The sequence below is a fragment of the Nyctibius grandis genome, chromosome Z, assembly GCF_013368605.1.
Source record: "Nyctibius grandis isolate bNycGra1 chromosome Z, bNycGra1.pri, whole genome shotgun sequence".
Taxonomy (NCBI): domain Eukaryota; kingdom Metazoa; phylum Chordata; class Aves; order Nyctibiiformes; family Nyctibiidae; genus Nyctibius; species Nyctibius grandis.
The window spans coordinates 9,384,166-9,410,019 of record NC_090695.1 but is presented as its reverse complement, the minus strand read 5'-3'; the positions used below and the strand labels follow the sequence as shown (position 1 = coordinate 9,410,019).

The 25,854-nt window shown below is 60.3% G+C and overlaps 4 protein-coding genes across 6 annotated transcripts; 2 read left to right on the top strand and 2 right to left on the bottom strand.

The window, feature by feature from the left end:
- Positions 1 to 9,556: 9,556 nt before the first annotated feature.
- LOC137676669 (uncharacterized) lies at positions 9,557 to 12,432 on the bottom strand. 3 transcript variants are annotated; one of them, XM_068423640.1, is made up of 8 exons: positions 12,014 to 12,432; positions 11,829 to 11,903; positions 11,641 to 11,718; positions 10,624 to 10,677; positions 10,509 to 10,544; positions 10,377 to 10,421; positions 10,074 to 10,217; positions 9,557 to 9,978 (listed from the first exon to the last, which is right to left on the bottom strand). In XM_068423640.1, exons 1-8 carry the CDS (start codon positions 12,348 to 12,350, stop codon positions 9,656 to 9,658), a joined length of 1,092 nt encoding a protein of 363 aa, XP_068279741.1. In that variant the 5' UTR covers positions 12,351 to 12,432; the 3' UTR covers positions 9,557 to 9,655. The 3 variants fall into 3 exon arrangements, with proteins under 3 accessions (XP_068279741.1, XP_068279739.1, XP_068279740.1); XM_068423638.1 differs by having other exon boundaries at positions 10,074 to 10,421; XM_068423639.1 differs by having other exon boundaries at positions 10,074 to 10,421; positions 10,624 to 10,674.
- Positions 12,433 to 13,526: 1,094 nt separating this feature from the next.
- LOC137676915 (killer cell lectin-like receptor subfamily G member 1) lies at positions 13,527 to 16,636 on the top strand. The gene is made up of 6 exons (XM_068424045.1): positions 13,527 to 13,575; positions 14,040 to 14,150; positions 14,669 to 14,749; positions 15,417 to 15,565; positions 15,831 to 15,934; positions 16,438 to 16,636. The coding sequence occupies exons 1-6, from the start codon at positions 13,527 to 13,529 to the stop codon at positions 16,634 to 16,636; spliced, it is 693 nt and encodes a 230-aa protein (XP_068280146.1).
- Positions 16,637 to 17,687: 1,051 nt separating this feature from the next.
- On the top strand, positions 17,688 to 21,731 carry LOC137675860 (B-cell differentiation antigen CD72-like). The gene is made up of 6 exons (XM_068422114.1): positions 17,688 to 17,838; positions 17,963 to 18,055; positions 18,945 to 19,259; positions 19,390 to 19,538; positions 19,758 to 19,855; positions 21,719 to 21,731. The coding sequence occupies exons 1-6, from the start codon at positions 17,694 to 17,696 to the stop codon at positions 21,729 to 21,731; spliced, it is 813 nt and encodes a 270-aa protein (XP_068278215.1). The 5' UTR covers positions 17,688 to 17,693.
- Positions 21,732 to 22,665: 934 nt separating this feature from the next.
- Positions 22,666 to 25,550, bottom strand: LOC137675859 (B-cell differentiation antigen CD72-like). The gene is made up of 6 exons (XM_068422113.1): positions 25,369 to 25,550; positions 25,152 to 25,244; positions 23,729 to 24,043; positions 23,450 to 23,598; positions 23,145 to 23,230; positions 22,666 to 22,813 (listed from the first exon to the last, which is right to left on the bottom strand). Exons 1-6 carry the CDS (start codon positions 25,511 to 25,513, stop codon positions 22,666 to 22,668), a joined length of 936 nt encoding a protein of 311 aa, XP_068278214.1. The 5' UTR covers positions 25,514 to 25,550.
- Positions 25,551 to 25,854: the final 304 nt, after the last annotated feature.

Genomic DNA, 25,854 nt, shown 5'->3' with positions numbered 1-25,854 from the left:
GCAGTTTTGTTTTGTCTTTTGGCCCTTTTATAATTAGCAGAGACCTTTGTTTTTCTAAGACTAAGCGTAAACAGCATGAATCATTGACTACTAGAACATTGTTATCAGTCCCATAAACAAACTCTATCCACAAAACATGCAGTTTGCTTCAGAACCTATTGTTATTTTCTATTATTCTAGCTAAAAGGAAAATTATTGACAGGAAAGTTTGTTCTGTATAAAGGTAACACAGAGCAGGCCTTTAGAGCCTACTCTGAGGCCTACTCTTGCTAAACCATTGCTGAACTGAACTGTCTGGTATCAGCTGCTAAGGGGCCGGGGCCCAGCCCTGCCCCGCTGCCCCTCGGGCACCCCCCCGTGCCCAGGCTGGGGGTGGTCAGCAGTCACCCCAAGCCGTGCCACGTGGGGTGCTTTGGGGCAGGGAAGGGAGCAGGGGGTGCGGTGTGGGTGCCGCAGCGCGTCCCCGGCAGGACACCCCCGTGCCGCGCACAGCCTGCTCCGCGCACCCCTGCCCTGGGGAGGGATGAAGCAGACCCCGGGGGGGGTTTCACCCCCTTCGCACTGAGGCGGCGACCCCCCGTTCTGGAGGGGCAGTCCGGAGGGGTGGCGATGCCCCGGTCCCGGGACAGGCCGGACCGGGCCGGAGGCCGGGCCCCTGCCGGAGCCCCAGGGGGTGCCCCGGGCCGGCCCGCCGTGGGGCCCCCGCCCCGCAGGGGGATCCCCGCAGTGACGTCACGGGAAAGCCCCCCCGCCCCGGCCGTGTGATTGGCCGCGCCCCCTTTGCTCCGCCGCAGCCTCTGCGATTGGTTAGAGCGCCCCTCGGCCACGCCCCTGACGGGAAGGCGGGCCTTGGCTTCACCCCGCCCATGCCTCTCCTCCCTGATCTCCTATTGGCGGCAGAGCTGTCACTGTAGCCCCGCGCGCCCCGCATGGCCGGTGCGCATCGCTGCAGCCAGCCCCTGCGATCGCAGCACGCCCGCTGCACCCCCGCCACAGCCCTACTGCACCCCCGCCACAGCCCTACTGCACCCCCGCTGCACCCGCTCTGCGCCCCCTCTGCCCCTCCTCTGCAGCCCCTCTGCGCCCCCTCTGCGCCCCCCTCTGCGCCCCCGCTGCGCCCCCTCTGCGCCCCCTCTCCGCCCCTGCTGCGCCCCCTCTGCGCCCCCTCTGCAGCCCCTCTGCACCCCCTCTGCAGCCCCACTGCACCCCCGCTGCCCCCCCGCTGCACACCCTCTGCGCCCCCTCTGCGTCCCGTCTGCGCCCCCTCTGCACCTCCTCTGCACCCCCTCTGCACCCGCTCTGCAGACCCTCTGTGCCCCCTCTGCACCGCCTCTGCACCCCCTCTGTACCCCCTCTGCACCGTCTCTGCAGCCCCTCTGCACCCCCTCTGCACCCACTCTGCACCCACTCTGCACCTCCTCTGCAGCCCCGCTGCACCCCAGTGCACCCCACTGGACCCCAGTGCACCACAGTGCACCCTCACTGCAGCCCCACACACCCTCTGTATTGTGGATGGCATAATACATTTCACTCGTAAGGGAGAAGCAGCAGTATGTTTATTGATATAAAACAGCGATATAACCAATTTTGGTAGCAAATGCGACAGTGGTTTAACAAGATCCGATGGCAGGTGCGGTTGGTTATTTACTGCAGAGAGGACAGGGTCAGAGAAACCTGTCAGGGGGACCCTCCCGTTGAGTCACGAGGTTCAGAGAGGACCCTCTTGCTTTCTGAACTCCTTCTCAGAGAGGAGTCTGGGTGCGGCTGGATCCACTCCTGGTCCCAGTCCTGGTCAACAGTTTATGTCCAAAGGATTACGTGTGCACAATCCTTTATATCAATTAGCTAAGATTTCAAAGTTTAGCATGCTACTAATCACTTACCAAAAATCTGTTGTGGCAAGGAATCTCTCAGCCTCAGGGAGTAACCTTGAGAGGTGTCTCTGCTCCAGGGGAGATCCTGGCGTGCAGCCCGCTGCCGTGCAGGAGAGCTCGAAGGGCTCTGGGGCTGCTCACTATTTATGGGGGCAAGATGATGGACTCATGGTCACATTTGTGTACTGACCACAGACGGTAGTTTCTTCCAATGTGTCTGGAGTCGGACACTGACCAGCACTGTGGGTAGGTGGGGCCACTGCTCACATGAGCCCTTGGCTCTTGTGTTGTTACCCGTCTCCCCCGACTCCACTTTGAGCCGCACGCAGCCGTCACGACCAGACACATCCATGATGACCGACCGCCAGCGGTGGTTATCGCTTGAGCAGAGTTACGGGAGGGAAGGGTCAGGTTGGAGGGGAGCACACTCTCACACCCTGCACCCCATGACTATAGTCAATTCATCTTATTGTCAGAGTGGTGGTACGGTCACCTCTTGCCTCTGTGCCAGAAACAGTATATTGATAATTTATGCACTTACAGATCCACAGTAAGTAGACAGTGAAGTGTTGCTATTTGCTATGTACTAGCCTGTATGTTTTGGGTGGCTGGAGATCACTTGGTGCTCCCTTTTGTTAATTCATTCCCATTGAGGCAATATATCAGATAAGAGCCATGGGTTAGTTCCCAATGCTAAAAGAGAAGACTGCATGGGTGTTCTGATTTGTATAAAATCACAGAATTGGAAGAGACCTCTGAGATTATCGAGTCCAACCTTTACCTAACACCACTGTGTCAACTAGACCATGGCACTAAGTGCCATGTCCAGTCTTTTTTTAAACACATCCAGGGATGGTGACCTGGGCAGCCCATTCCAATGCCTAATAACCCTTTCTGTGAAGAAATTTTTCCTAACGTCTAACCTGAACCTCCCCTGGTGAAGGCTGAGGCTACGTCCTCTAGTCCTGTTATTAGTTGCCTGGGAGAAGAGGCCGACGCCCACCCCACTACAACCTCCTTTCAGGTAGTTGTAGAGAGCAATAAGGTCTCCCCTCAGCCTCCTCTTCTCCAGGCTAAACAATTCCAGTTCCCCCAGCTGCTCCTCATAGGTCACACCCTCCAGACCCTTCACCAGCTTTGTTGCCTTTCTCTGGACTCTCTCCAGCACCTCAATGTCTTTCTTGAAGTGCGGGGCCCAGAACTGGACACAGTATTCGAGGTGTGGCCCCACCAATGCTGAGTACAGGGGGACCATCACTTCCCTGGTCCTGTTGGCCACACTATTCCTGATACAAGCCAGGATGCTGTTGGCCTTCTTGGCCATCTGGGCACACTGCTGGCTCATGTTCAGCCGACTGTCCACCAACACATCCAGGTCCTTTTCCACCAGACCACTTTCCAACCACTCTTCCCCCAGCCTGTAGCACTGTGTGGGGTTGTTGTGGCCAAAGTGTAGGACCCGGCACTTGGCCTTGTTGAACTTATTGTATAAATCACTTGTTGTTGTGCTCAGTTTATTTACGCATGCTTGGGCATCTACACTATTAAAGACTCCCAATCCTGTCCATATGGTACCAGTCACATCTCTCCTTGTTCATCTTGGAGAGGTGAGGGTTCACCCATGTAACCATGCTAACCATCCTGCATAGGACGTACTTGGGAATGGTGAACAGGTTGGTTTGATTGTAGAGATATTAATTTGCATCAATAGTTCTACTCGTTTAAGAGACCATGATGGATTAAATAACACTTGTTGTTGGCCTATATCTTTGATCACATACAGTCTATTTTAAATTTAAATGCAAGTCCCATGCTATGGTGAGCCCAGAGGCAGACTATAAAAGAGGTTGTACCAAGGTAAATTTGTATCAACAGTCCAGTCTTTCAGAGCCATGAAGTTTTGTATCTTTTGCTGTTGGGTTTGATGTAATGTGCACAGAAATCTGAGATGCCTTCTCATGGGTGGATCCATTGATCACTCAACATCCTACCTTTACTTCCTGGCCTGTCACTCCCCCCAGTCGGGGGAGTAGGTCAAAACCCTTAGGATCCCTGCTCCATTCTGTGCTGCCAAAACAACTGCTCTTATTTCTTCTACTTGTGCATGCCTTCACCTTCTTCTTGCACTTGTTTGCCAATGGTAATAACGCAATGGCCTTACATTGCCATTTACGGTTTACCCTTTTTGCTGAAGCATCCTTAAACGAAATGTTCTGTGTTGGCCTACCCTCAGTGAGGGGCGGTGCATGCAGAGTGGGTGAAGGTTTAAAAGGTTGTTGTAACACTAAAGGGTCTGTGTTTATGGGCACCTGCAATTTGGAAACCTTAGTGTTTCCTTCAGTTAAATGCATATTTTCTGCAAATTCTGTGAGGTAGGCATACCATTTTCTGACAGTGGGTTTTTGTGCAACAACTTCTGGGGGAGCAGTAGCCTTTAGGATCACTTCTGGTAAATTAAATGGTCTTCTGGTTTGCACAGGCTGTTCCTGATGTATTTTCTTAACTTGTTTAACTGCTCGGACTAAAGATAATAGTCCCTTTTCCCATTCAGAGTATCATCGTTCTGTTTCTTTAAATGTGGTTGAGCTAAACAGTAAAGGTCTTTTTGGCCCATCAGGGCCATTTTGGAACAGGTTACAGAAAGTAGCGTGTTTGGTGAAACCCCATTTGGCTATAACAGGGTTGCTGGTGTGTACTGGTCCCAGTGACCCATAGGGTTTTAATTCTTCAGTTAAGAGTTTTTATTGCCTCTTTATGTTCTCATTTCCACTCCCAGGGTTTGCCTTTCCGTAACAGTGAGTGTAATGCACAGGAAATTATAGAAAATCCTGGTACATGCTTCCTCCAATATCCTAAAGTTCCTATTAATTGTTGTAACTCCTTCCTTGCTCTGGGCATTTGCAGCTCTTCTATTTTCTTAAGGTATCTGGAGGAATCACTGCACTGCCTGCTACCCACCAAGTACCTAAAAATTTTACTTCTTTACTTGGTCCCTGACATTTTCCAGGTGGAATCTCAATTTCTGCTTTATCTAGTACTTGCATACCACGTGCTGCCACTTCTCCCACCTTCTCAGGGGAGGTTCCTCCCATCAGAATATCACCTATGTGTTGGTACAGTTCCACATCTTGAGGGAGTGAGCCTGCCTGTAAAAGTTCAGCAAGTGCGGCATGAGCAATTGTGAGTGAATGTTTATACCCCTGTGGGAGTCTGTTAAAGGAATATTGCATTCCCTCCCAAGTGAAAGCAAACTCCTTTACCCTCCTCCTGCAAGGGGACTGTAAAGAATGTAGCTTTTACATCTAGCGCTGCCATCCACGGGTGTGCAGCTGCTCCCAAAGTAGCTGTTAAGTTTGCAATGTCTGGTCAGCAGCTGTTAGCGGGCCTGTATTGGCATTCAGGCGCTGACAATCAATTGTTAAACATCACCTCTGGTGTTTGGACTGGCCAGACTGGTGAGTTATATAGGGAGCGGGTTCTGGAGATAAATCTGTTGTTTCTCAAAATCATCTATGACTTCTGAAATTCCATTTCGTGCCGCAGCAGAAATGGGACATTGAGGTACATCAGTGATTCTAGGGTCAGGGAGCGCAGGGCTGTGCGAAGCACACACACTGGAGCCTCCTGATCTCTGCCGGTGCTGGGATCGATTTTTGAGCCGAAGGACCACAGACCACATACTGCCGTGTGGCAGGCACCAGGTTTGTCCTTTTAAAACATCGAAAACAAAAATATTTTCATGGTAATCTTTAACTGCAAAGCAAGTACTCGACATGTGCTTCTCGCCTGGGAGCCGTAAATTGACCTTCGCGGTTTGGCACCTAATACTCGCTCCTTTCACACCGGTAATTTTAGATCTTTGCTGTCCGGGTCTCATGCCCAGCTTCTCGGCATCTTGTGTTAGTACTGAAATTTGTGCTCCCCTATCTATTAAAAATTCACTAATTGCCCGTGAGGACCAACGGGAACCAGAATATACGGGCCATCATCACTTACCCACTGAGAAGCCACCCCTTTCTGCGCAGGCAGGCTCAACAGTCTCCCGACGTTACTCGTTTTTTGGCCTCATGCCCTGCAATTCCTCCCTAAGGGGGAGGAAGGGGTTGTCTCCCTTTCCGGGAACTGGTGCCGGAGGAGCTGAACGTTGTGATCTCCTCCCCGGGGGCTTCAGGTTTTGTTTTTCAGCATCGTCCCAACCCATTTCACGGCTGTACTTAACAATGCCGTGCATTAATTCTGCTCACGTAGGGAGTTGCTTGCGGGCATTTTGAGAGTTATCGCCTAGTCCCTCATTGTGTTCTGTGTCTTTCTTGATCTCTTGTTTTGCAATTAAATGGCGTTTAAGAATTGCCGGGGCTCCTCTAATCAGTGTTTTTAACATTGCCTTTGTGCAGTGCTTTGTGAGGAGTTACTTTTAGGTGCTCTTCAATGGCTTCCCAATTATTCCAAATTTCCCTGAGCCCATCCTTCTGAGAAGCTGGGACTGGGTTTCACTCCCTGCCTCCGTCTGCTTGCCATCCTGCCGAGTACGCCAATTTGTCATGGATGGAGTGCTGCACTTTGCTCGTAAGGGAGAAGCAGCAATATTTTATTGATATAAAACAGCGATATAACCAATTTTGGTAGTAAATGTGACAGTGGTTTAACAAGATCCGATGGCAGGTGCGGTTGGTTATTTACTGCAGAGAGGACAGGGTCAGAGAAACCTGTCAGGGGGACCCTCCCGTTGAGTCACGAGGTTCAGAGAGGACCCTCTTGCTTTCTGAACTCCTTCTCAGAGAGGAGTCTGGGTGCGGCTGGATCCACTCCTGGTCCCAGTCCTGGTCAACAGTTTATGTCCAAAGGGTTACGTGTGCACAATCCTTTATATCAATTAGCTAAGATTTCAAAGTTTAGCATGCTACTAATCACTTACCAAAAATCTGTTGTGGCAAGGAATCTCTCAGCCTCAGGGAGTAACCTTGAGAGGTGTCTCTGCTCCAGGGGAGATCCTGGTGTGCAGCCCGCTGCCATGCAGGAGAGCTCAAAGGGCTCTGGGGCTGCTCACTGTTTATGGGGGCAAGATGATGGACTCATGGTCACATTTGTGTACTGACCACAGACGGTAGTTTCTTCCAGTGTGTCTGGAGTCAGACACTGACCAGCACTGTGGGTAGGTGGGGCCACTGCTCACATGAGCCCTTGGCTCTTGTGTTGTTACCCGTCTCCCCCAACTCCACTTTGAGCCGCACGCAGCCGTCACGACCAGACACATCCATGATGACCGACCGCCAGTGGTGGTTATCACTTGAGCAGAGTTACGGGAGGGAAGGGTCAGGTTAGGGGATCAGGGGAGCACGCTGTCACACCCTGCAACCCCCGTGCATGCCACTGCACCTCACCTCAGCCTTGCTGCGGCACCACATATCCCACTGCACCCTCACTGCAACCCCCCACATCCCATTGCACTCTCAGTCTAACCCCCCCCAGTTCCCAGCACTGCAAGCCACTGTCTCCCACTGCATCTCCCATGCCACTCCATGCACCCTTGATCTGCAACCCCTAGACCACCCCACTGCAGGCTCTGCTGTAACCCCACCCTCCTCTGCAGCCAGCCCCCGACTACACCCCATCCCAGGGCACCCCTCACTGCACTTCACCTCCTGCTGAGTACCTGCCCCCTCTCTGTGCAGGGGAACAGCCTGCCCCACTGCACCAGCACCCCCAGGGCTCTGGGAATAGGTGCCGTGGTGTCCCAGGGCTGCAGGGAGGAGGCTGCAGCCTGTGGTGGGGAGCACAGCAGGATGGCAGGGAGCAAGGCAGGGTGGTGAGGAGTGTGGTGGGATGATAAGGATCACAGCAGGGTGGTGGGGAGTTCAGTGTGATGACAGGGAGCACAGCAGAGTGGTGGGGAGCTGTGGCAACCACAGCCCAAAGGTGCCCTTCCATTGCAACCTCACTGTTGCGAGCGGCAGGGCTCAGGAAGGGAGATCCCACCTTTCTCCTACCTTGACCAGCCCTGAAGGGCCCTCGGTGGGGAAAGCCAGGGCAGAGCTGTTTGCAGGCAGTGGGCCCACTGCCCTGAGGCTTGGGGCCAGAGCTGCTGGCCAGCAGTCAGCCCCTTCCTGCTCCCTGCAGGGAGCACAGAGGAGGGTTTGTGTGTGACTGCGGGAGCATCGACCCCGCTGGGGCTGGCCCTGCTCCCAGCAGCCCCTGTGGGTCCCAGCTCCCTGCCCGCTGCATCATGGGGCCAGTGTGCCTCTACAGCACCGTCCTTCTTTCTGACCTAGGGTGTGAAGCTGGCGTGGGATGAGTGACGGTGCCGTGAGAGGTAATGGGCTTTCCCGGCACTGCTCACCCACGCTTCTCCCCTGCCAGGTGCCAGCTGGACTATGTCATTGCTGCTCACTGATGCTGTAGCACCTGCTGTCCCCAGCCACCTTGCTGGTGGCCCCGTTGGCTATGCCCCTGGACCCTCTCCATGGCTTGGCCACATGTTGGGTGTTCCAGCCGGCTGGCATGTGCTCCTCATCCTGGTGACATCTGTGGCTGGGGTGGGCCATGCGGAGGCTCGGCACGTCATCTGGACCTGGGGTGACCTGGAAAGCCCTTGTCAGATGGTGCTTCTGGTGCGGCAAGCATCTGAGGCAGCAGTGGGCTGGGGTGTGCAGCAGGAAGGGCAAGACTTCGGGGACATCTTGCTGGGGAGCTACAGGGACATATACTGCAACCTCACACTGAAAGTCATGCACGGCATCTGTGAACAGTGCCAGCCCCGCTACATCCTCAACATGGATGACAACTACTTCAACATGGACTGCTTGCCCATCTTCCTGGCTGGGCTTGACCTGGTGTGGTCCGGCCTCTAAGTGGGGTCCCTCCTTTCCAGGGAGAAGTGGTAGGTCACCCACCAGCCCTCCAGCAAGTGGCTTGTGGCATGGCAGGACTACTGTCCTGCCTACCCTGCGCCCAACGCCAGCGGCATCAGCTACCTCCTCTTCCTGGATGTGGCCAAGAGATTCTGGAGGCAGTGACCATGTCCACCCCATCTCCATGGAGGATGTGGACATCCTGGTGGAGGTGGTGGGTGTCTGGGCAAGAGCCAGTGACCGCTTTGCCAAGCACAACGTGCCATGGCATGTCTGCAACTACTGCTACCTGATGGTGATCCACGTCCTGAGCCCCAGGAGCAGGGGGGGGCTCGCTGCAGCATGATGTAAGACCGCAGCACCAGCTGTTACAGCCCCAGCTCACCTGCTGGAAGTGACCCACCAAGAACCTGGTGACCGAGGGACCATGGCTGCAGCACGCGCTGCCTCCCCAGCCCCAGTGCTGCCCAGCATCGCCCACCCCAGCCCCTTCCCTTGCAGAAGGATGCAGCCTGTGCCTCATATGGGCTCCCTGCCCTCCCCAGCCCCAGCAGCATCCCTGCTCCCCTCTGCAGCCCGACAGCATGTTCTCCAGGCCAGCGTCCTGCTGGCACCAGGCGCAGCTGGAAGCTGTCAGGGAGTGAGCAGGGGGAGAGAAAATACACCTGCCCCATAGTGTGTGGCCTGGGAGTTTCTCACAGGCTGTAAATAGCCAAGTTCCCCTTCTGCTCATCTCGAAAGTGAGAAGGGGAACATCCCCTGGAGAGGGGGAAAGAATCGGTTGATTGTTGTTGCTGGTACAAAAGCTATTTTTAACTTTATTAAAATGTCTCTCTTCTATCAGATTCCAAAGTATCCAGGGCCTCTACTGTAAAGATTTGTGCCACGGCTGCACAGCGAAGCTGTCGCCCCTGGGGCCGGCGACGGTGGCACTCACGGGGGTGTACAGCTGGCCGCAGGGGACACCTGAGACTCCTCCTTGTGATCTGGGGAGCTGTGGAGAGTGCTGGGGGAGCAGGGCACCCCTGGGCTACCCTGGAAGACATAGTGGCCGAGAGGGCTGCTGAGGGTCTGCGGCCGGAGCAGGAGCTGGTGCAGGGTCTCGCCCACCTGCACCAGGCTGTGGGAGAGGAGGTGAAGGTGGGAGACGGTGTCGCTGGCCAAGCTCTCCAGCAGTGCCTGCTGCTGCCGGGATGTCTGCAGGATCTGCACCAGCAGCTGCTGAATGCTCTGGAGCAAGCCTGCCACACCAGAGCCTGCAGCGAGAGTGGGGGGGTCAGGGGGAGCAAACCCTCACCACAGCCCCGAGAGCCCCCTGTGAGGCTGTGGGGATGCTGCAGGGAGGACCCACCGTGCAGGCTTGCATCCGACGCCTCTTTATCCGCTGCCAGCTGCTCGCTCATGGCAGCCGTCCCAGGGGAGCCCGGGGCTGTGGTGGCCACTGGTAGCACCCGGTTTCCTGTTCCCATCCCCAGGGACGTCTGACCAGGAAAATCTGCCACGATGGTTTGGCACGGAAGGTGCTGGAGCCACCCAAGCCCCATGCCCGGGAGGGCACTGCCTGCGGGAGCCCCTGCTCTCCGTCCCCATGGGCAGGACAGGACAGAGCTGCTCCCTGGAGCAGGGGAACTTGCTCGAAACCACAGACACTTACCAGCCTTTTGCTCTGCTCTTTCCTCCTTCAAGGCAGTGTGACAGACTGGAAAGAGAGCAGACACAGCCTGTCAGCTGCAGCTACCTTCTGCCCTGGGGCGCTCAAGCATGGTGGCCTGGGCATGGTACTCACCCAGGAGGGGAAGGGGAGGGAAGCAGTGATCGCCATCTGCAATGAGAACAGTATTAGACTCTGCTTGCGGGGCTGAGGGGGTTTGCTGGGCTGAGTGGGGCAAGGAAAACCTTACGTGGCATGGTGGGGGGAGCGCGCAGCACACCAGTGACGTGGTCCCCAACAGCTACTGCGAGAGAGCAGAGAGGAGAGATGCACAATCTGACAGGACCTGCCAGGGGATCACCACCAGCCCGGGTTCTGCCCGGCTTGCCCCAGCCAGCCCCGCAGCCCGACATGCCCTAGCCACAGCTCCACAGCACCCTGCAGGGCCCCAAACCGTTTCACAAGCTAGACACAAAAGCAGGAGTCACTCACCCACCACTGCAATGCAGCCACCTCTGGGCTGGAAGGCAGCAGCGGCGTAGCAGCGTGCAGCAACACTACAAAACAGATTAGGACTGGAAGTGAAGGAGAATCCCACATCCACTTGAAACTGCAGGGGGAATTTAGGGAGACAGAAGGTAATTACCCAGTGCAGGATGCTGGCCGGGGCGCCCACACAAATCAGACCCAGGGACGTATCCTGCATCACCTCAGTGCCAAACCCCTGGCCGGGTGTGTGTACCGTGAGGGGGGCACAGGATCTGCCCCTGGGTGGGCTGCAGGGCAGGGGAGCTGCAGGCACCTCTGGCCCTCACACCCAGTCCTAACTAATCTGAAGCTTTATAGTGTTACTGGGGAAGGGGGAGAGCCAGGACCTGCTGAAGGAAGGGGAGTCACATGCCCTGCAATGCCGCACAGCCGTGAAAGCCCCCTGGGCTGGACTGGAGCCACCGTCCCTTTAGAGACCTTCAGCTCTGCAACCTGCCATAGGGCAGCCAGCAGCCTTGCCATGCCCTCAGGCTGGGTCAGAACTGGGGACCCCCTCCTGCCCCATCCCAGCCATCCCCATCCCCTCATGCTCTGAGGCTGGTTTGGAGGCAAAGCCAGGTGAAAGAAAACCCAGCACCCCTATGGGCTAGCATCCCTGCTGAGGGACTTGTGACGGGCCCCCTGATCCTCTAAGCCCCCCATTCCCTCCATGCTGGCATGGGCTTAGGCTGGAGCCGTGGCCGTGCAGCCCGGTGCAGCGGGGCAGACCGGTACTTACAGCTCTCTGGCTCGTCCTTCACACGCTGCGGCTGTGGGGACAGCAACATGCCCGGGGTGTCCCCGTCAATGCTGTGCTCTGCAGGGGGAGGGCGTGAAGAAATGAGTTTCAATAACCAGGAGACGAGGGGTTCCAGCCACCCTACAGCCAGGACAAGCCCCACTCCAGCTGCCTGAGCCCACGGGTACCTGGCAGCTCTGGTGAGGATGGAGAGTGGGCGGTGAGGGCCGACCGATGCCTCCTGGGGGGCTGCTTCACCAGGTCTGGAGGAAGAGAAAGAGACTATCAAGGAACCCCGTGTGGCCGTGCAGCACCAGTACTCCCCCAGTACCCCAGGTCCAGCCCCCTCGCCAAACCCATCCCTGGCACTCACCTGGCATCCTCCGTTCGCGGAAGACGGGTCGCCCGGCCGCCTTCCAGATATCCTTCATGGCTCGGTAGTGCGGGGGCAGGAAGGGCGAGTGGCAGCCAGCCTTGCGGCGCCTCTCCCGCTCCGAGTGGAACGCCTGCTTGAGCGCCTTCCACTTGGAGCGGCACTGGGCCACGCTGCGCCTGTAGCCGGCCGCCGACAGCCCCCGGGAGATCTCCTGCCACAGCGCCTCGTTGGGTCGCGACGTGGAGGCCATCAGCTGGGCGACCTCCTCCGAGCCCCCCACCAGCGCCAGCAGCCTCCTGACCTCCGCTTGCGTCCAGGTTTGCCCGCGGGGCATGGTGCTGCCGGGGGATCGGGTGGGCGCCGGGGGAAAGCTGGGCCCCGGGCCGCTGGTGAGGCTGGGATGGGAAGGGCTCGGCCCCGGGGCTCGGCCGTGTGCTCCCGGGGAGCACCGGGGCTTTGCCGCGCCGGGAGCCGTACCGGGAGCCGCACCGGGAGCCGCCGGGAGCCGCGCCGGGAGCCGCACCGGGAGCCGCCGGGAGCCGCGCCGGGGATCGCCGGGAGCCGCACCGCCGGTCGCACCGGGAGTCCCGCCGGGGATCGCCGGGATCCGCACCGGCGGTCGCACCGGGAGCCGCACCGAGAGCCCCCTGCGCCGCACCGGGCGCCGCGCTGGGAGCTGCCGGGAGTCGCCGGAGCCGCATCGAGCATGTGCGGCCCCGGGAGGAGCCGCTGGGAAACGTAGTCCTGGCCAAGCCATGCTCCCCCCCCACCATCACCCGCCAGCCCGGCGGAGAGGGCCGTTGCCTGCCCGCAGGGACCCCCGCCCCTGCCTCTCTGCCCTCCCGTAGGGCTGGAGGTGCGCTGTGCAGCAAGCAGCGCCGGACAGGAGCATCCCTGGGAGGGCTGGAGGGACTGCCCCCCACCCCCGAGGGCACGGCAGGGGTGCCCATCACGGCAGCCTTCGAGGTTGAGGGAAGGGAAGGAGCACCCCTGCCCGAGATGCAGCTCAGCCCCATGCAAAAAAGGCAGCAGAAGCCACATCTAAGCAAACACCCCGTGGCCTTGCTGCTTGGAGAGCGCCGAGTCTGGGGACGCAGACAGGGCCCCATCTCCTGCTCCCCAGGTATGCCCAGGTCCCCTGCACAGCCCCTAGGACAGATCTGCTGAGCACCGAGGGGTCAGGGCAGGCAAAGCAGCCTCAGCACGGCTGCCCAGCCCAGCCCTGGCCCCAGGACTGAGCTAGCAGCCATCCCCACTGCTCGCTGTCCCGAAGTCCGGGGTGCGGGGCTCCTTCTTGCTGGGAACGCCTGGGTGCTGGCCTGGCCGGGGCTCCCCCTCGCCTCAGTCACTGGCAGCACCGCAACTCCCCAGGGTTGTGGCCCAGGTGGTGTCTCTGGGGACCCCGCCAGGAAGTGACACTTTCCATTTCGCGTCACACCCGGCTGCCAAGGGGGGCTGGGAAGGGGTTGCCACTTCCCCGTGGGGCGCAGAGCAAGAGACCGAGGGAGGGATGGAAGAGGGGGTCACGTACGCCGATCTGCGCTTGCCCCCCACACCAGGTAAGGGCGCGCTGCTCCCTGCCCTGGCACCCGAGTTCTCCTGGCGGGTCCCCTGCCTTCCTGCAGCCCCTTGCCCTCTGCAGGGCTGTTTCCCCAGCCCTGCTACCCCTGCTCCCTCCTTTCGGATATCCTCCCAAACAGCTCCTCTCCAGCCCTGTTGCAGACTGCCTGCTGTCGGGGTGGGGGGCAGGAGGGGCTCAAGGGCAGGGGATGCCCGCTGCACCCCAGTGCCACAGCGCACACAGGCACCCGCTGCTCTGCTCTCCCCTCCCCGTGCCAAGCACTGTCTGTAGGGAGACAACTTCTAGGAGCGTCAAGGTACCGCAAACGGGCTCTCCCTCAGTTTTCCTGGGCTTCCCCACTGCCTCCTGAGACCCTGCCCAGGGTTCACAGACCTTTCCTGGCTGGGGGGTCCCCACTGCTCCCACCAAACCCCCAGGGCCAAGGTTAACTCCCTTTGTCAGCTCCTCAGCAGCCAGTGCAGCTGTCCTGGTGCCGGGCAGCCCTCAGCCTGGGTCTCCTCTCCCTGCTTCTCCTGCTGGCACAAATCATCCTCATCGGCTTGAGCTTCCACTGTGAGTATCTGCTTGTACCTGTACCTCTCTGGCCGGGGTCTGGAGGTCAGGGTTGGCACCATAGGCTTCCTGTACCAATGGACAGAGCTGCAGCTTGCCCACAGAACTGGGCCCTCCTGCTTGGGGCCAAGGGTGTTGCAGGTGCTGGGGCAAGCAGGAGAATTGGTGAGGCAAGACCTCACCTGCCTGGCTGGGAGAGGAAGGCGGGGGGACAGCGTGGGCTTGGGCACAGCACCAGGACATCCCGCTCCATCACATGGCAATGAAATGAAGACAGGGAGAGTGGTGACATTGAAACTGAAAGGCAGAAGTGCTTTCCGCAAAACCCTGTCCATGTCATGGGCTCCCAAGCACAACAAAAGCCACAAGGGCCTTGGTGGGCTTGGCTGGCAGGTCGCCTAAAGGGGGGGACGCCCTCAGCCACAGCCATGGGGCTGTCCTGTGGGAGAGGGCACTGGCTGCTGCTGGGAGCAGGAGCCCAGGGTTGGCGGGGACACTCCTGTGTTCTTTTTCTGTAGATTTAGTACAACAGGCGAGATGCACCCATGGTCCCTGGAGCACGGAGGAGAGCCCCAGCTATGGGCGACAGATGCTGCGAGGTAGGAGAGCCCGGCAGGCTCCTGGGTGAGGTTTGGAGAGGTCCTGGCTCCTCCTTTCAAGAGGCAGGATCTGTCCCTACCCCAGAACATGCCCCCCCCCAAGTCTTCCTTCACCCTTGCTGCTTGTCGCCTGGCTCCTGGAGTGGAGAGCTGCCCCAGTGCTGCTGAACAGGCTGCACTGCTGGCACCCCCTTCAGAAGAGATGACCCCAGCACGGCTCAGCGTCACCTGGGCATGCCACCAGCACCAGGCTCACAGCTGCCAGGAGCATGTGTGCCGGATGGCATCGGACGCTCTTTTGACCAGTCTCTGGTGAAGCTGAAATTTTGACTGTGTTCCCAGCACTTTGTAAATGATGTTTGTATCACAGCCGCAAAACTGGAGCTCCTCTCCCTGACCCACCTGCCCGATGCCAGCACCTTCATGTAACCAACCCATCTGCCCTGGGTGTCCTGCTGGGGAGCTGGGGCTGGGATGTGGGAGCTGGGCTCTGGAGCAAGGGCAAGCGGAGGGTCTTCTCTGCGGGGCAGCCATAGGAGAACACTGGGTTGGATGGCACCCTGGCTGCCCTTTGTCACCCTCCTGTCCCCTTGGCTGGTGGCTGGTGGCAGCCCCAGCTGGCTGCCCTGTCCTGGCTGCTCCCGCAGGCTGTATTTCTGGTGTGCAGGGCGATGCCAGTTCTGCCCGGCTGGCTGGCTCTGGGATGCAGGTCAGTGCTACTACTTCTCCGCTGCCAAAAAGAGCTGGGAGCAGAGCAGAGAGGACTGCTGCTCCAGAGGGGCACAGCTGGTCACCATCCGAGCCAACGCCACCCTGGTGAGTGCACCCAGCCTGGCCTGTCCAGCTCCCCATGGGCATCAGGCTGTGTTGGTCACCACCTCAAGGTCCCTCAGCAGTCACACAGCCATCACCAGCATCATCTCAACTCCCCGGCTCTGGCCCATGTGCCCAAAGCCTAGCCAAGAGTCCAGGCAGAGAGCCGGTGATGCTGTGCCCGTACTGCGCAGCCGCCATCACTGACCGCATGGCTGGGGCTGGGTGTCCCTCCCGGGGAGCTCATGCAGGTCCTCTCCTGCGCTAGGCTTTCCTGGTGCGCACAGCCAACATGGAGGTCTTCCACGTGGGGCTGAAGCGGGACGGCTCCAGGTCTGACTGGAAGTGGCTGGATGGCACCGCACTGAAGGGGTGAGGCAGTCAGCTTGTCCCCAGCCAGGGCTGCTCGGGGTCCAGCACCAGGGCTCGAGGAGGCGATGGGAGGACAGGCAGCTCACCGGCGTGCAGGGAGGTGCTGCATGACTTGGCCAACTCTTGTCTGCACTGGGGCATTTTAGGGAAGGGAGGATTGCAGGGGCCTGACCCTGGGGCCCACACCCTCCTTGACTGAGGGACTAGGCGTTCCCCCAAAAGCAGGTTCCCAGCATCAGGCTTTGCTTGGTGCAGCTGATGCCGAGTCCTGCCAGGAGAGACCTGGGGTTGCTGCGTGCATGATGGGGCTGGGGGCTGCATGCCAAACAGGCAGGGGTAGGGTGGGAGGGAATCAGAGCACGTGTCCTAATCAGGAGGAGCAGGGGGGCGAGCTTTTGCCCCACAGCATCTCTGCAGCCTCTGGTCCCTGGCTGGAGGAGCTGCTGATGGGACAACCCCATCCCATCCTCCCCGTGCCATCTCAGCCCGCTGTCTCCCTGCAGGCTCTTCCCAATCCAGCGCTCCACCAGCTCCTTCCTGGCCTGCGGCAGGGTGTCAGGCTCGGGGCTGTCTGGCGGTCTGTGTGGGGAAGCCCTCGGCTGGGTCTGCGAGCAGAGCGCAGCCACCCTGCAGTGGCTCCGGTCCTCGCCCCCCGCCTTCCTCTGGGGAAACACCACCTACACCTGTGTGGGGCCCTGGTGACCATGGGGACCTCCAGCCCGGCTGTTCCCACCACCCTGTTCCCTGCCTGACCCCAGCACATGGGCATCCCCAGGCATCGCTGCCTCCTCACCCAGACCTCTTTACCCCGCTGGATCTCTGCACTTTGCCAATAAACTCTGGCACTGGGATGCTGTGGCTGGCTTTGGAGGATGAGGGTGGTGGGATGGAGGTGCATCCTCCAGCTTGCTGACTCGGTTACATCACCGTCCAGTGGGAAATGGCAGCTGCTATGGCACTGAAGGAGGTGGCCGGGAACCAGCATCGACCCGAGTGTCCTCATGGCCTGGTGGCAGCGGTAGAGCAGCTCCCATGCAGGCTGGAGCATGTCCCCCCAGAGCTCTGGGCTTTCTGATGGTGGTGGCTGCCTGGGGTTTACGTTTCTTGGGAAAGGCAGATGAGAGGTTACCCTTTGCCTCCCTGGTCCCATGGAGTGCTTGGGCTGGGCAACAGCTTGTCTCCTGGTGCCAGCTGAGTCTGAGGAGGTCACAGCAAATGCCCGCACTTTGCCTTGAGGTTGGGTGATGTGCAAGAGCCTAAAAGGCCTGCTGGGGCTTGGCTTGGAGGAGTTTGATCCTGGGGCCTCTTACGGGTTCAACAGAGACCACCTGGGTCATGCCAGCAGCATGCAGCTCCGGGGTGGACATTCCTGGGAGTCCCTTCTGGCACGTGAGGAGGATGAAGCCCTCACAGTCACTGTATCCTGTCTCCGGGGCAGGGGCTGGGGTGGAGAAGGTGATACATGGGGGATCATGGCACCACTGTGGCCAGGACACACGGGCTGTTGGGGCTCCTTGCAGCCTGGGAGGCAGATGCAGAGCTTGCTGCTGGGAATGGAGCTTGTTCACCTCCCCACCCCCCAAAGCAAGAGCAGCCTCAGAAATAGAACCACTTTTTGCAAATAAAGCAACTACTTCTCCTTTTCTGCCCATGAAGAAGTGTCCCCACCCCACGTGGTCTTGCCCACATGGGGCAAGGAGCAGGGCAGGACTGAGCTCCCGCACTGCTGCTGCCCAGGGCTACCAGGGCACCCCAGGGCATGGCGCAGAGCGTGGTCTACGCCGACCTGAAGTTTGCTGCGGGCTTGCCGCTCCCTGCCCCCACCTGCCCCGCAGCCCCCGACGAGGACGACAGCCCCTACGAGAACGTGACGCCGGGGCCGGTGCCCGCAGCACCCGGCCCAGGTGAGAGCCCGGCCGTGGCCAGCGCCGCGGGGAGGCCCTGGCGCAGGGAGGGCACCGGGTGCCGGGCGGCGGGTGGCGGCAGCGGGGCCGCGGGGTGACGCCCGTGGGCGCTCATCTCTTGCAGGGCGCTGGCCCCGGCGTTGGCGTGTCCCCGCGGGGCTGCTGGCAGCCAGCCTGCTGCTGCTACTGGTGGCCACTGTGGCCCTGGGGGCTTGCTGTGAGTTGGGGCGAGGGCCGCGGGGTGGGGGCAGGTGGGAAGGGGGGCACTGGGAGCGCGTTTGGGGCTGGGCGAGGGCCGGGCTGCTGGGGGGTGGTTGGGGCCAGGGGGTGCCGGGGCTGGTGGCCCAGGGGTGGCCCTGCTTCTTGCTCGGCCACACTGAGCTGCCCTCCCTCTACCTGCAGTGCCTCCCCAGTGCCTCCCAGTGCTTCCCACTGCCTCCCAGTGCCTGTCACTGCCTCCCAGTGCCTTCCACTGCCTCCCACTGCCTCCCACTGCCTCCCACTGCCTTCCACTGCCTTCCACTGCTTCCCACTGCCTTCCCACTGCTTCCCCATTGCCTCCCACTGGCTCCCACTGCTTTCCCATTTCCTCCCCTTTACTTCCCCATCGCCTCCCACCACCTTTCCCTTGCCTCCCAGTGCTTTCCCATTGCCTCCTCTTTGCTTCTCCATTGCCTCCCATCACCTTCCCTTGCCTTCCATTGCCTCCCATTGCCTTCCCATTGCCTCCCCATTTGGTTCACCATGCTTCTCCATTGCCTCCCACTCCCTTTCCATTACCTCCCACTGCCTCCCAGTACCTCCCATTGCCTCCCCATTGCCTGCCTTCACCTTTCCGTTAGCTCCCACTGCCTCCCAGTGCCTCCCCATTGCATCCCTTCACTTTTCCATTACCTCCCACTGCCTCCCAGTGCCTCCCCTCCCCTTGCCACCATTGCGGCTTCCTTGCCCTTCCCACTGGCACCCCCAGCACAGTCTCTGCCCACAGTCAGACACTCCTGTCCCACTCCCCCCAGCAAGGGCCGTGCACCGAGCAGGGTCAGTCCCGTGTCCCCCTGCCCGGGCCATCCCACCGCCGCGCCCCAGCTCACCCAGCCTGTCCCCAGACTGGCAGGTCACCCGCAGGCTGCAGGACACGTCCCGTGCACACGCGGCCGAGCAGGGCCGCCTCTCGCAGGAGGTGAGCGTGCGGGAGCAGAGCCTGGAGCAGACGCGGCTGGAGCTGGTGCGGGCCAGAGCGGAGCTGCAGCGAGCGTGGCGGGAGGGCAACAGCAGCCGGCTGGAGCTGGGGACCCTGAGTGCCGAGCTGGAGCGCGTCGGGAGCCTGCTGGGGAAGGCGGAGAAGGAGGTGCAGGAGGTGCAGGGGAAGCTCAACAACAGTGAGAACACCGTGGCCGTCCTGCGCGCCTGCGTGAACACAGGTAGGGCCGTGGTGGCGCGGGGGAACGGGCAGCGATGCTGCCGCGGGGGTGCAGGGGCTGATGCCGGCCAGGCTGGGCCCCCCGAGCATCCACCGGCGGGCGAGTGCCTGAGCCGTGCCCCTGCCCCCAGACTGCTGCCCCCAGGGCTGGGTGCTCTACAGGAGCAAGTGCCTCTTCATCTCGGTGGAGAAGAAGACGTGGTGGGAAAGCCAGTATGACTGCAGAAGGAAATCCGCTCAGCTGCTGGTCCAAGGCAACTGGCCGTCATGGACGGTGCCGGTACGAACAGGGGGGCTGCAGCTCCCCAGGAGGCTGGGGGTGATGGTGGGGCTGGGCAGACCGGTGGCAGCAGCATCTGTGGAGGTGCTGAGGTGGCACCATGCACGCCGGGTGCTGTCCTGGCAGGCTTTGGGGAGGAGCACAGGCAGCGCTGGGGCTCCTGGGGACCAGAGGAGTGCTGGGCATGGGGCACGTGGTGGACAGCTTCTCTCCCCTCAGCATTTTCTGCAGGCGTATGGTGCCACGTACTGGATTGGAGAGAAATATCAAAATCATCATGGTAAACTTGAGGGGCTGGATGACAAGCCATATGAAGGGTAAGTTGTTCCATCTTGACCACTTGCACCTCTCCCACCTTCACCAGCTGTGGGTAGAGGTGCTGGGCACTGCTTGGGCATCTGTCCTGGCACCATGGGACTGATGCTTGGGCATGGGCACTGCTCTGGCCTTCCTGCCCGCGCTAAGGGGCACTGGGGCTGCAGCTGCATGGAGGGCACCACAGGACCGACAGCCTGCTGGAACCATGGTGGTGGCACCTGTCTTGTGCTCCTTCCCTTCTAGGGACAGTTGGTTGTCTCTCTGTGAAAGAATATCCTATGGGAAGATAAGTAACTCCTACTGCTTTGACAATTTTCCATGGATCTGTGAGAAGCCCCCACATCTAAGTAGCCCACTTGAGATCCCCCTTTCCTTTCCTGGACAAGGGGTGAACTCTGAGACCCCCTTCCCATCGCGGGACTGAGGGCCAGGAGCTGGAGGTGTACAGCAAAGGCACCCTTTCCCTCCTGCACATCCACTTGTCTGTGCACTGTTGCCTCAACCACACTGCAAGCTCTGGGATACAGGTCGGGAAAGCAGGTGTCTGCATTTTAAAACAAGACTTATGGAAAAGAGACTGTATTTCCATGTTCCACACTCATGCCCATGCTGACATCCCCAGCCCTTGCCCTCCAGCCCCGGCTCCCATGACCCAGGGAGGGGACGCTGGTACTGAGCCCTGCTCACCTCTGCTGCCTTCCACTGAGGCTGGTTTGGGAGGTGCCTCTTGCACCTTGTGAGGCTGGGTATGATGGTGCCAATGGCGTCCCCAAACTGTACCCCTTGGGGAGCCTTCGGTTTTACTGGCTGCCCCTCGCCTCTGTCACTGGCTGCTGCTGGCTGCTGTCCTGCCCTTTCTCCTCCCTCCATCGCCTGCCCCTGGCCACAGCCTGTCCCAGAGCTGAGCTTTGTTCTCCCAGTCAGAGAGCCTCGATCACAGCAAGAAGATGGAGCACATCCTCCCAGACATGTGATGGTCCAGGCCCAGGGAGGACATGCTGGTGGATGGGGAAAGCCAGGCAGGATTTACCAAGGGCAAGTGATGCCTGCTCAACCTGGGCTGTGAAAGAGGGGTGAGCAATGAGGGCCATATACCATGAACCTTTGAGGTCTGGGACATGGTTTTGCACGGTCTCCTCACTGGCAGAATGGGGACATGTGGCCACGATAATGGGAGAAGGTGGGTGGAAACTTGAATGGCGAGAGGGCTGCAGGGGGGTAACAGAGACGCCCTCGTCCAGCTGGTGACATCCCTGTGGGGTCGATTCTGGGGGTGATGCTCCTTGAAACCTTCATCAGTGCCCTCAATGTTGGGATGGGGGTGGCCTCAGCCAGCTGGGGTACAATACCAAACTGAGCAGGACTGGTGTTTGAGGCGCCTGGAGACGCGGGGTGATGGGAGCCTGCTGATGTTGGGTGGGGGAAGGGGTGAGTCCTGCAGCTGGGAAGGAAGGAGAAAGCCCACACATCAAGATGGGCAACCAAGCAGCCACGCTGAACAGGCCTGGGGGACCCATGAACCAGAGGCTGTACAGGAGTCAGCAGTGTGTCCTTGTGGTGGCAGAGCCCAATGACACTGTGGGCAGTGGTGGCTGGAGCTCAGGACTCCAGGGGCAGGGAGCCTGGTCCTCTTCAGGCACCAGAGAGACCACGTCTGGGCTCCCCAGGACAAGCGAGACAGAGCAAGTCCTTGTTTTGCACAACAGCTGAGATTGCAGGGGACCTCCTGCGATCCTGTCCAGGCCTCCTAGCTTCGCCATGCCATGGGATGGTTCCACCAGCCTCCTTCCACACCTCCTCACCCGGGAGCTGCCCACATCCAGCTTAGCAAAGTGATCCTCACTTCATCTCCCTCTCTGCAGAAAGACCGAGTGAGACAGGGAGGGTCAGCGCTGCTCCTGGACTCCCCCACCCACCCCAGCCGGGTCAGGGACAGGGCTCCCGCATCACCCCCTGGCAGTTAAGGTCCCACCATGGTCTTAGTGACCTTTCCCCTGTGATAGCAGGGGTATCTCCTTTCCCATGTGTTCCCAAGCCTCCCCAGTGCTCCCCTCTCTCTCCTACTGTCTTAAGGCTCCTTGTTGCACCCCCATTTCCTCCCATTGCCTCAGGGCTCCCTCATTTGCCTTCCACGATCTTGGGGGATCTTCACTGCACCCCTATTTCTTCCCGTGGTCTCAGGGTTCCCTCACTCACCCCCTATGTATCAGGGCTCCCCAGCACTCCCCCACCTTCCACGCAGTCTCAGGGCTTCCCAGTAGTTTCTCATGCTGATGGCACTGCTGCCTGCACCCTCCCCAGGCAAGGCCCAGCCCAAAGCCCTGGGCAGGTGATGGAGGCAGGAGAAAGGGCAGGATGGGAGCTGTTGACGCTCCCATCAAGGGAAGGAACAAGCAGTAAATCTACAGGACTCCCTGAAGAAGACAGGTTGGGGAACACCAATGACCCTGTCATCCCCCAGCTCCAAAAAGATGCAGATGGCTTATTTTTGGATGTACCACCAGCAGCCTTGGGGGACCACAGCAGGCAGGAGCTGGGCTCCACACCAGAGTCCCGGGTCACTGCACTCTGCGCTGGCCGGGGCATGCAGGAACACGCAGAGGGCCAGCGCAAGGTGGTATAAGCGTATGCACGAGTGTGAGAGAGAGGAATAAGGTCTGTTTTCCATGAGCCTTGCTTTAAAATACAGACAACCTTTCCCAGCGCTTTGTAACGCGGTTGAGGCAATGTGAGTGCAGGGCAGAGGGTCTCAGGGTGCACCTCCAGCTCCTGTCCCCGAGTCCTGTGATGGGGCGGGATGGCAGCACGGTCAGTCCTCGACCAGGAGAGGAAGGAGGGTCTCGGATGCGCTCCTCAGCTTCGGGGGCTGCTCGCAGATCGATGGGTACCTATTCAAGCACCTTGAACTCTTTATTTTCTCGTTAGCTGACAGCCCACAGTCTAGAGTATAGTCGTACCTAGGAGAGAGGGCACATCTCAGGGGGGCACTGACAGCATCCTCACCATGGACATCTCTCCCACAAGGTCCCAGTGCTACTGGGGCAGACAGGGTGCTTGGCACTGGGGCCAGTCTGAGTAAGAGCCATGTTGCTCTCCCCGGTCTCCTGCTCTGCAACTTGGAGATCCCTCAGTGCACCCCGCAGCCGGGCTCTGCCCAGGCCCCCCTTCCTCAGGGCACTGCTCATTGGAGCATCACCCCCTTTGCTAGGGGGGTCTCCGGGGGGTGGAACAGCACCTCCCTGGCATGGCTAAAGGGCAGGTGCTTGTGCCGAGAACCGCTGCACTTACGAGTAGAGCTGCTTGCTGTCCTGCCATACAATAGTCTTCGCGTTAGAAGAAAGTTTTGCTCCAACCCAGTACTCCTGCAGAAAATGCTGAGGGGAGAGAAGCTGTCCACCACGTGCCCCATGCCCAGCACTCCTCTGGTCCCCAGGAGCCCCAGCGCTGCCTGTGCTCCTCCCCAAAGCCTGCCAGGACAGCACCCGGCGTGCATGGTGCCACCTCAGCACCTCCACAGATGCTGCTGCCACCGGTCTGCCCAGCCCCACCATCACCCCCAGCCTCCTGGGGAGCTGCAGCCCCCCTGTTCGTACCGGCACCGTCCATGACGGCCAGTTGCCTTGGACCAGCAGCTGAGCGGATTTCCTTCTGCAGTCATACTGGCTTTCCCACCACGTCTTCTTCTCCACCGAGATGAAGAGGCACTTGCTCCTGTAGAGCACCCAGCCCTGGGGGCAGCAGTCTGGGGGCAGGGGCACGGCTCAGGCACTCGCCCGCCGGTGGATGCTCGGGGGGCCCAGCCTGGCCGGCATCAGCCCCTGCACCCCCGCGGCAGCATCGCTGCCCGTTCCCCCGCGCCACCACGGCCCTACCTGTGTTCACGCAGGCGCGCAGGACGGCCACGGTGTTCTCACTGTTGTTGAGCTTCCCCTGCACCTCCTGCACCTCCTTCTCCGCCTTCCCCAGCAGGCTCCCGACGCGCTCCAGCTCGGCACTCAGGGTCCCCAGCTCCAGCCGGCTGCTGTTGCCCTCCCGCCACGCTCGCTGCAGCTCCGCTCTGGCCCGCGCCAGCTCCAGCCGCGTCTGCTCCAGGCTCTGCTCCCGCACGCTCACCTCCTGCGAGAGGCGGCCCTGCTCGGCCGCGTGTGCACGGGACGTGTCCTGCAGCCTGCGGGTGACCTGCCAGTCTGGGGACAGGCTGGGTGAGCTGGGGCGCGGCGGTGGGATGGCCCGGGCAGGGGGACACGGGACTGACCCTGCTCGGTGCACGGCCCTTGCTGGGGGGAGTGGGACAGGAGTGTCTGACTGTGGGCAGAGACTGTGCTGGGGGTGCCAGTGGGAAGGGCAAGGAAGCCGCAATGGTGGCAAGGGGAGGGGAGGCACTGGGAGGCAGTGGGAGGTAATGGAAAAGTGAAGGGAGGAAATGCAGACGCCTGGGAAGCACTGGGAAGCACTGGGAGGCACTGGGCGGCAGTGGGAGGTAATGGAAACGCAATGGGAGACAACGGGAAGGCACTGAGAGGTACTGAGAGGCAAGGGAAAGGCAATGGGAGGCAATAGGTAAGTAATGGGGAGGAAATGGGAAAGCAGTGGGAGGCAGTGGGAAGCAGTGGGAGGAAAGGGGAGGCAAGGGAAGGCAATGGGAAGGCAATGGAAAGACAGTGGGAGGTAATAGAAAGGCAATGGGAGGCAATGGGGAAGCAAATGGGGAGGAAAGGGAAGGCAATAGGAGGCAGTGGGAGGCAAGAGAAAGGCAATGGGGAGGCAGTGAGGGACAATGGGAAGGCAGTGGGAGGAGGCACTGGAAGGCAAGGGAAGGTGATGGGAGGCAATCGAGAAGCAATGAGGAGGCAATGGGAAGGCACTGGGTGGCAAGGGAAAGGATGGGAGGCAATGGGAAGGTAATGGGAAGGCAGTGGGATGCAGTGCGAGGCAAAGGAAAGGCACTGGGAGGCAGTGAGAGGCAAGGGGAAGGCAGTGTGAAGGCAGTGAGGCGCAATGGGAGGCAGTGGGAAGGCAATGGAAGGCAGTGGGAGGTACTGGGAGGCAGTGACAGGCACTGGGAGGCAGTGAGATGCAGTGGGAAGCACTGGGAGGCACTGGGGAGGCACTGCAGGTAGAGGGAGGGCAGCTCAGTGTGGCCGAGCAAGAAGCAGGGCCACCCCTGGGCCACCAGCCCCGGCACCCCCTGGCCCCAACCACCCCCCAGCAGCCCGGCCCTCGCCCAGCCCCAAACGCGCTCCCAGTGCCCCCCTCCCCACCTGCCCCCACCCCGTGGCCCTCGTCCCGACTCACAGCAAGCCCCCAGGGCCATGGTGGCCACCACCAGCAGCAGCAGGCTGGCTGCCAGCAGCCCCGCGGGGACACGCCAACGCCGGGGCCAGCGCCCTGCAAGAGATGAGCGCCCACGGGCGTCACCCCGCGGCCCCGCTGCCGCCACCCGCCGCCCGGCACCCGGTGCCCTCCCTGCGCCGGGGCCTCCCCGCGGCGCTGGCCACGGCCGGGCTCTCACCTGGGCCGGGTGCTGCGGGCACCGGCCCCGGCGTCACGTTCTCGTAGGGGCTGTCGTCCTCATCGGGGGCTGCGGGGCAGGCGGGGGCAGGGAGCGGCAAGCCCGCAGCAAACTTCAGGTCGGCGTAGACCACACTCTGCGCCATGCCCTGGGGTGCCCCGGTAGCCCCGATGGCTCCTGCTCCGTCGCCGTCACCCCCTCTCTTGGGGCTGCAAAGGAGAAGTGCAAGTGGTTTCTGCAGAAGCAGAAGTCTCTGTGAGGTGTGACAGAGGGGAGCAGGAAAGCACAGCCCCCGGACCGGTGCCCTGCCATTGGCCCCGGCGCTGCCATCCTGTCCCCTTCCACGCCCCGAAACTGCTCGGGGTCCCCTGGCATGGCGGCGGGGCGGTGCAGCTCGGTGTTGGGGTGCTGGGCAGAGCTGCAGGGCTCAGCCTACCGAGAACCAACCCAAATCCCTGGGGCAGGGGAGAGCGGGGCTGGCTTGCA

What these genes read in the sequence shown, in the direction of transcription:
- LOC137676669 (XM_068423638.1), bottom strand. Translation starts at nt 12,350, where the DNA reads ATGCCCCGCGGGCAAACCTGGACGCAAGCGGAGGTCAGGAGGCTGCTG. An exon ending in CCGCGAACGGAGGATGCCAG is followed by an intron (nt 11,904 to 12,013) that starts GTGAGTGCCAGG and finishes CTCTTCCTCCAG; the next exon opens with ACCTGGTGAAGCAGCCCCCC. An exon ending in CGCTCCCCCCACCATGCCAC is followed by an intron (nt 10,545 to 10,623) that starts GTAAGGTTTTCC and finishes TTCTCATTGCAG; the next exon opens with ATGGCGATCACTGCTTCCCT.
- LOC137676915 (XM_068424045.1), top strand. Translation starts at nt 13,527, where the DNA reads ATGGAAGAGGGGGTCACGTACGCCGATCTGCGCTTGCCCCCCACACCA. An exon ending in GCGCTTGCCCCCCACACCAG is followed by an intron (nt 13,576 to 14,039) that starts GTAAGGGCGCGC and finishes TCCCTTTGTCAG; the next exon opens with CTCCTCAGCAGCCAGTGCAG. An exon ending in TGGGCGACAGATGCTGCGAG is followed by an intron (nt 14,750 to 15,416) that starts GTAGGAGAGCCC and finishes TCTGGTGTGCAG; the next exon opens with GGCGATGCCAGTTCTGCCCG.
- LOC137675860 (XM_068422114.1), top strand. Translation starts at nt 17,694, where the DNA reads ATGGCGCAGAGCGTGGTCTACGCCGACCTGAAGTTTGCTGCGGGCTTG. An exon ending in GCCCGCAGCACCCGGCCCAG is followed by an intron (nt 17,839 to 17,962) that starts GTGAGAGCCCGG and finishes CATCTCTTGCAG; the next exon opens with GGCGCTGGCCCCGGCGTTGG. An exon ending in GCGCGCCTGCGTGAACACAG is followed by an intron (nt 19,260 to 19,389) that starts GTAGGGCCGTGG and finishes CCCTGCCCCCAG; the next exon opens with ACTGCTGCCCCCAGGGCTGG.
- LOC137675859 (XM_068422113.1), bottom strand. Translation starts at nt 25,513, where the DNA reads ATGGCGCAGAGTGTGGTCTACGCCGACCTGAAGTTTGCTGCGGGCTTG. An exon ending in GCGCGCCTGCGTGAACACAG is followed by an intron (nt 23,599 to 23,728) that starts GTAGGGCCGTGG and finishes CCCTGCCCCCAG; the next exon opens with ACTGCTGCCCCCAGGGCTGG. An exon ending in GGCCGTCATGGACGGTGCCG is followed by an intron (nt 23,231 to 23,449) that starts GTACGAACAGGG and finishes CTCTCCCCTCAG; the next exon opens with CATTTTCTGCAGGAGTACTG.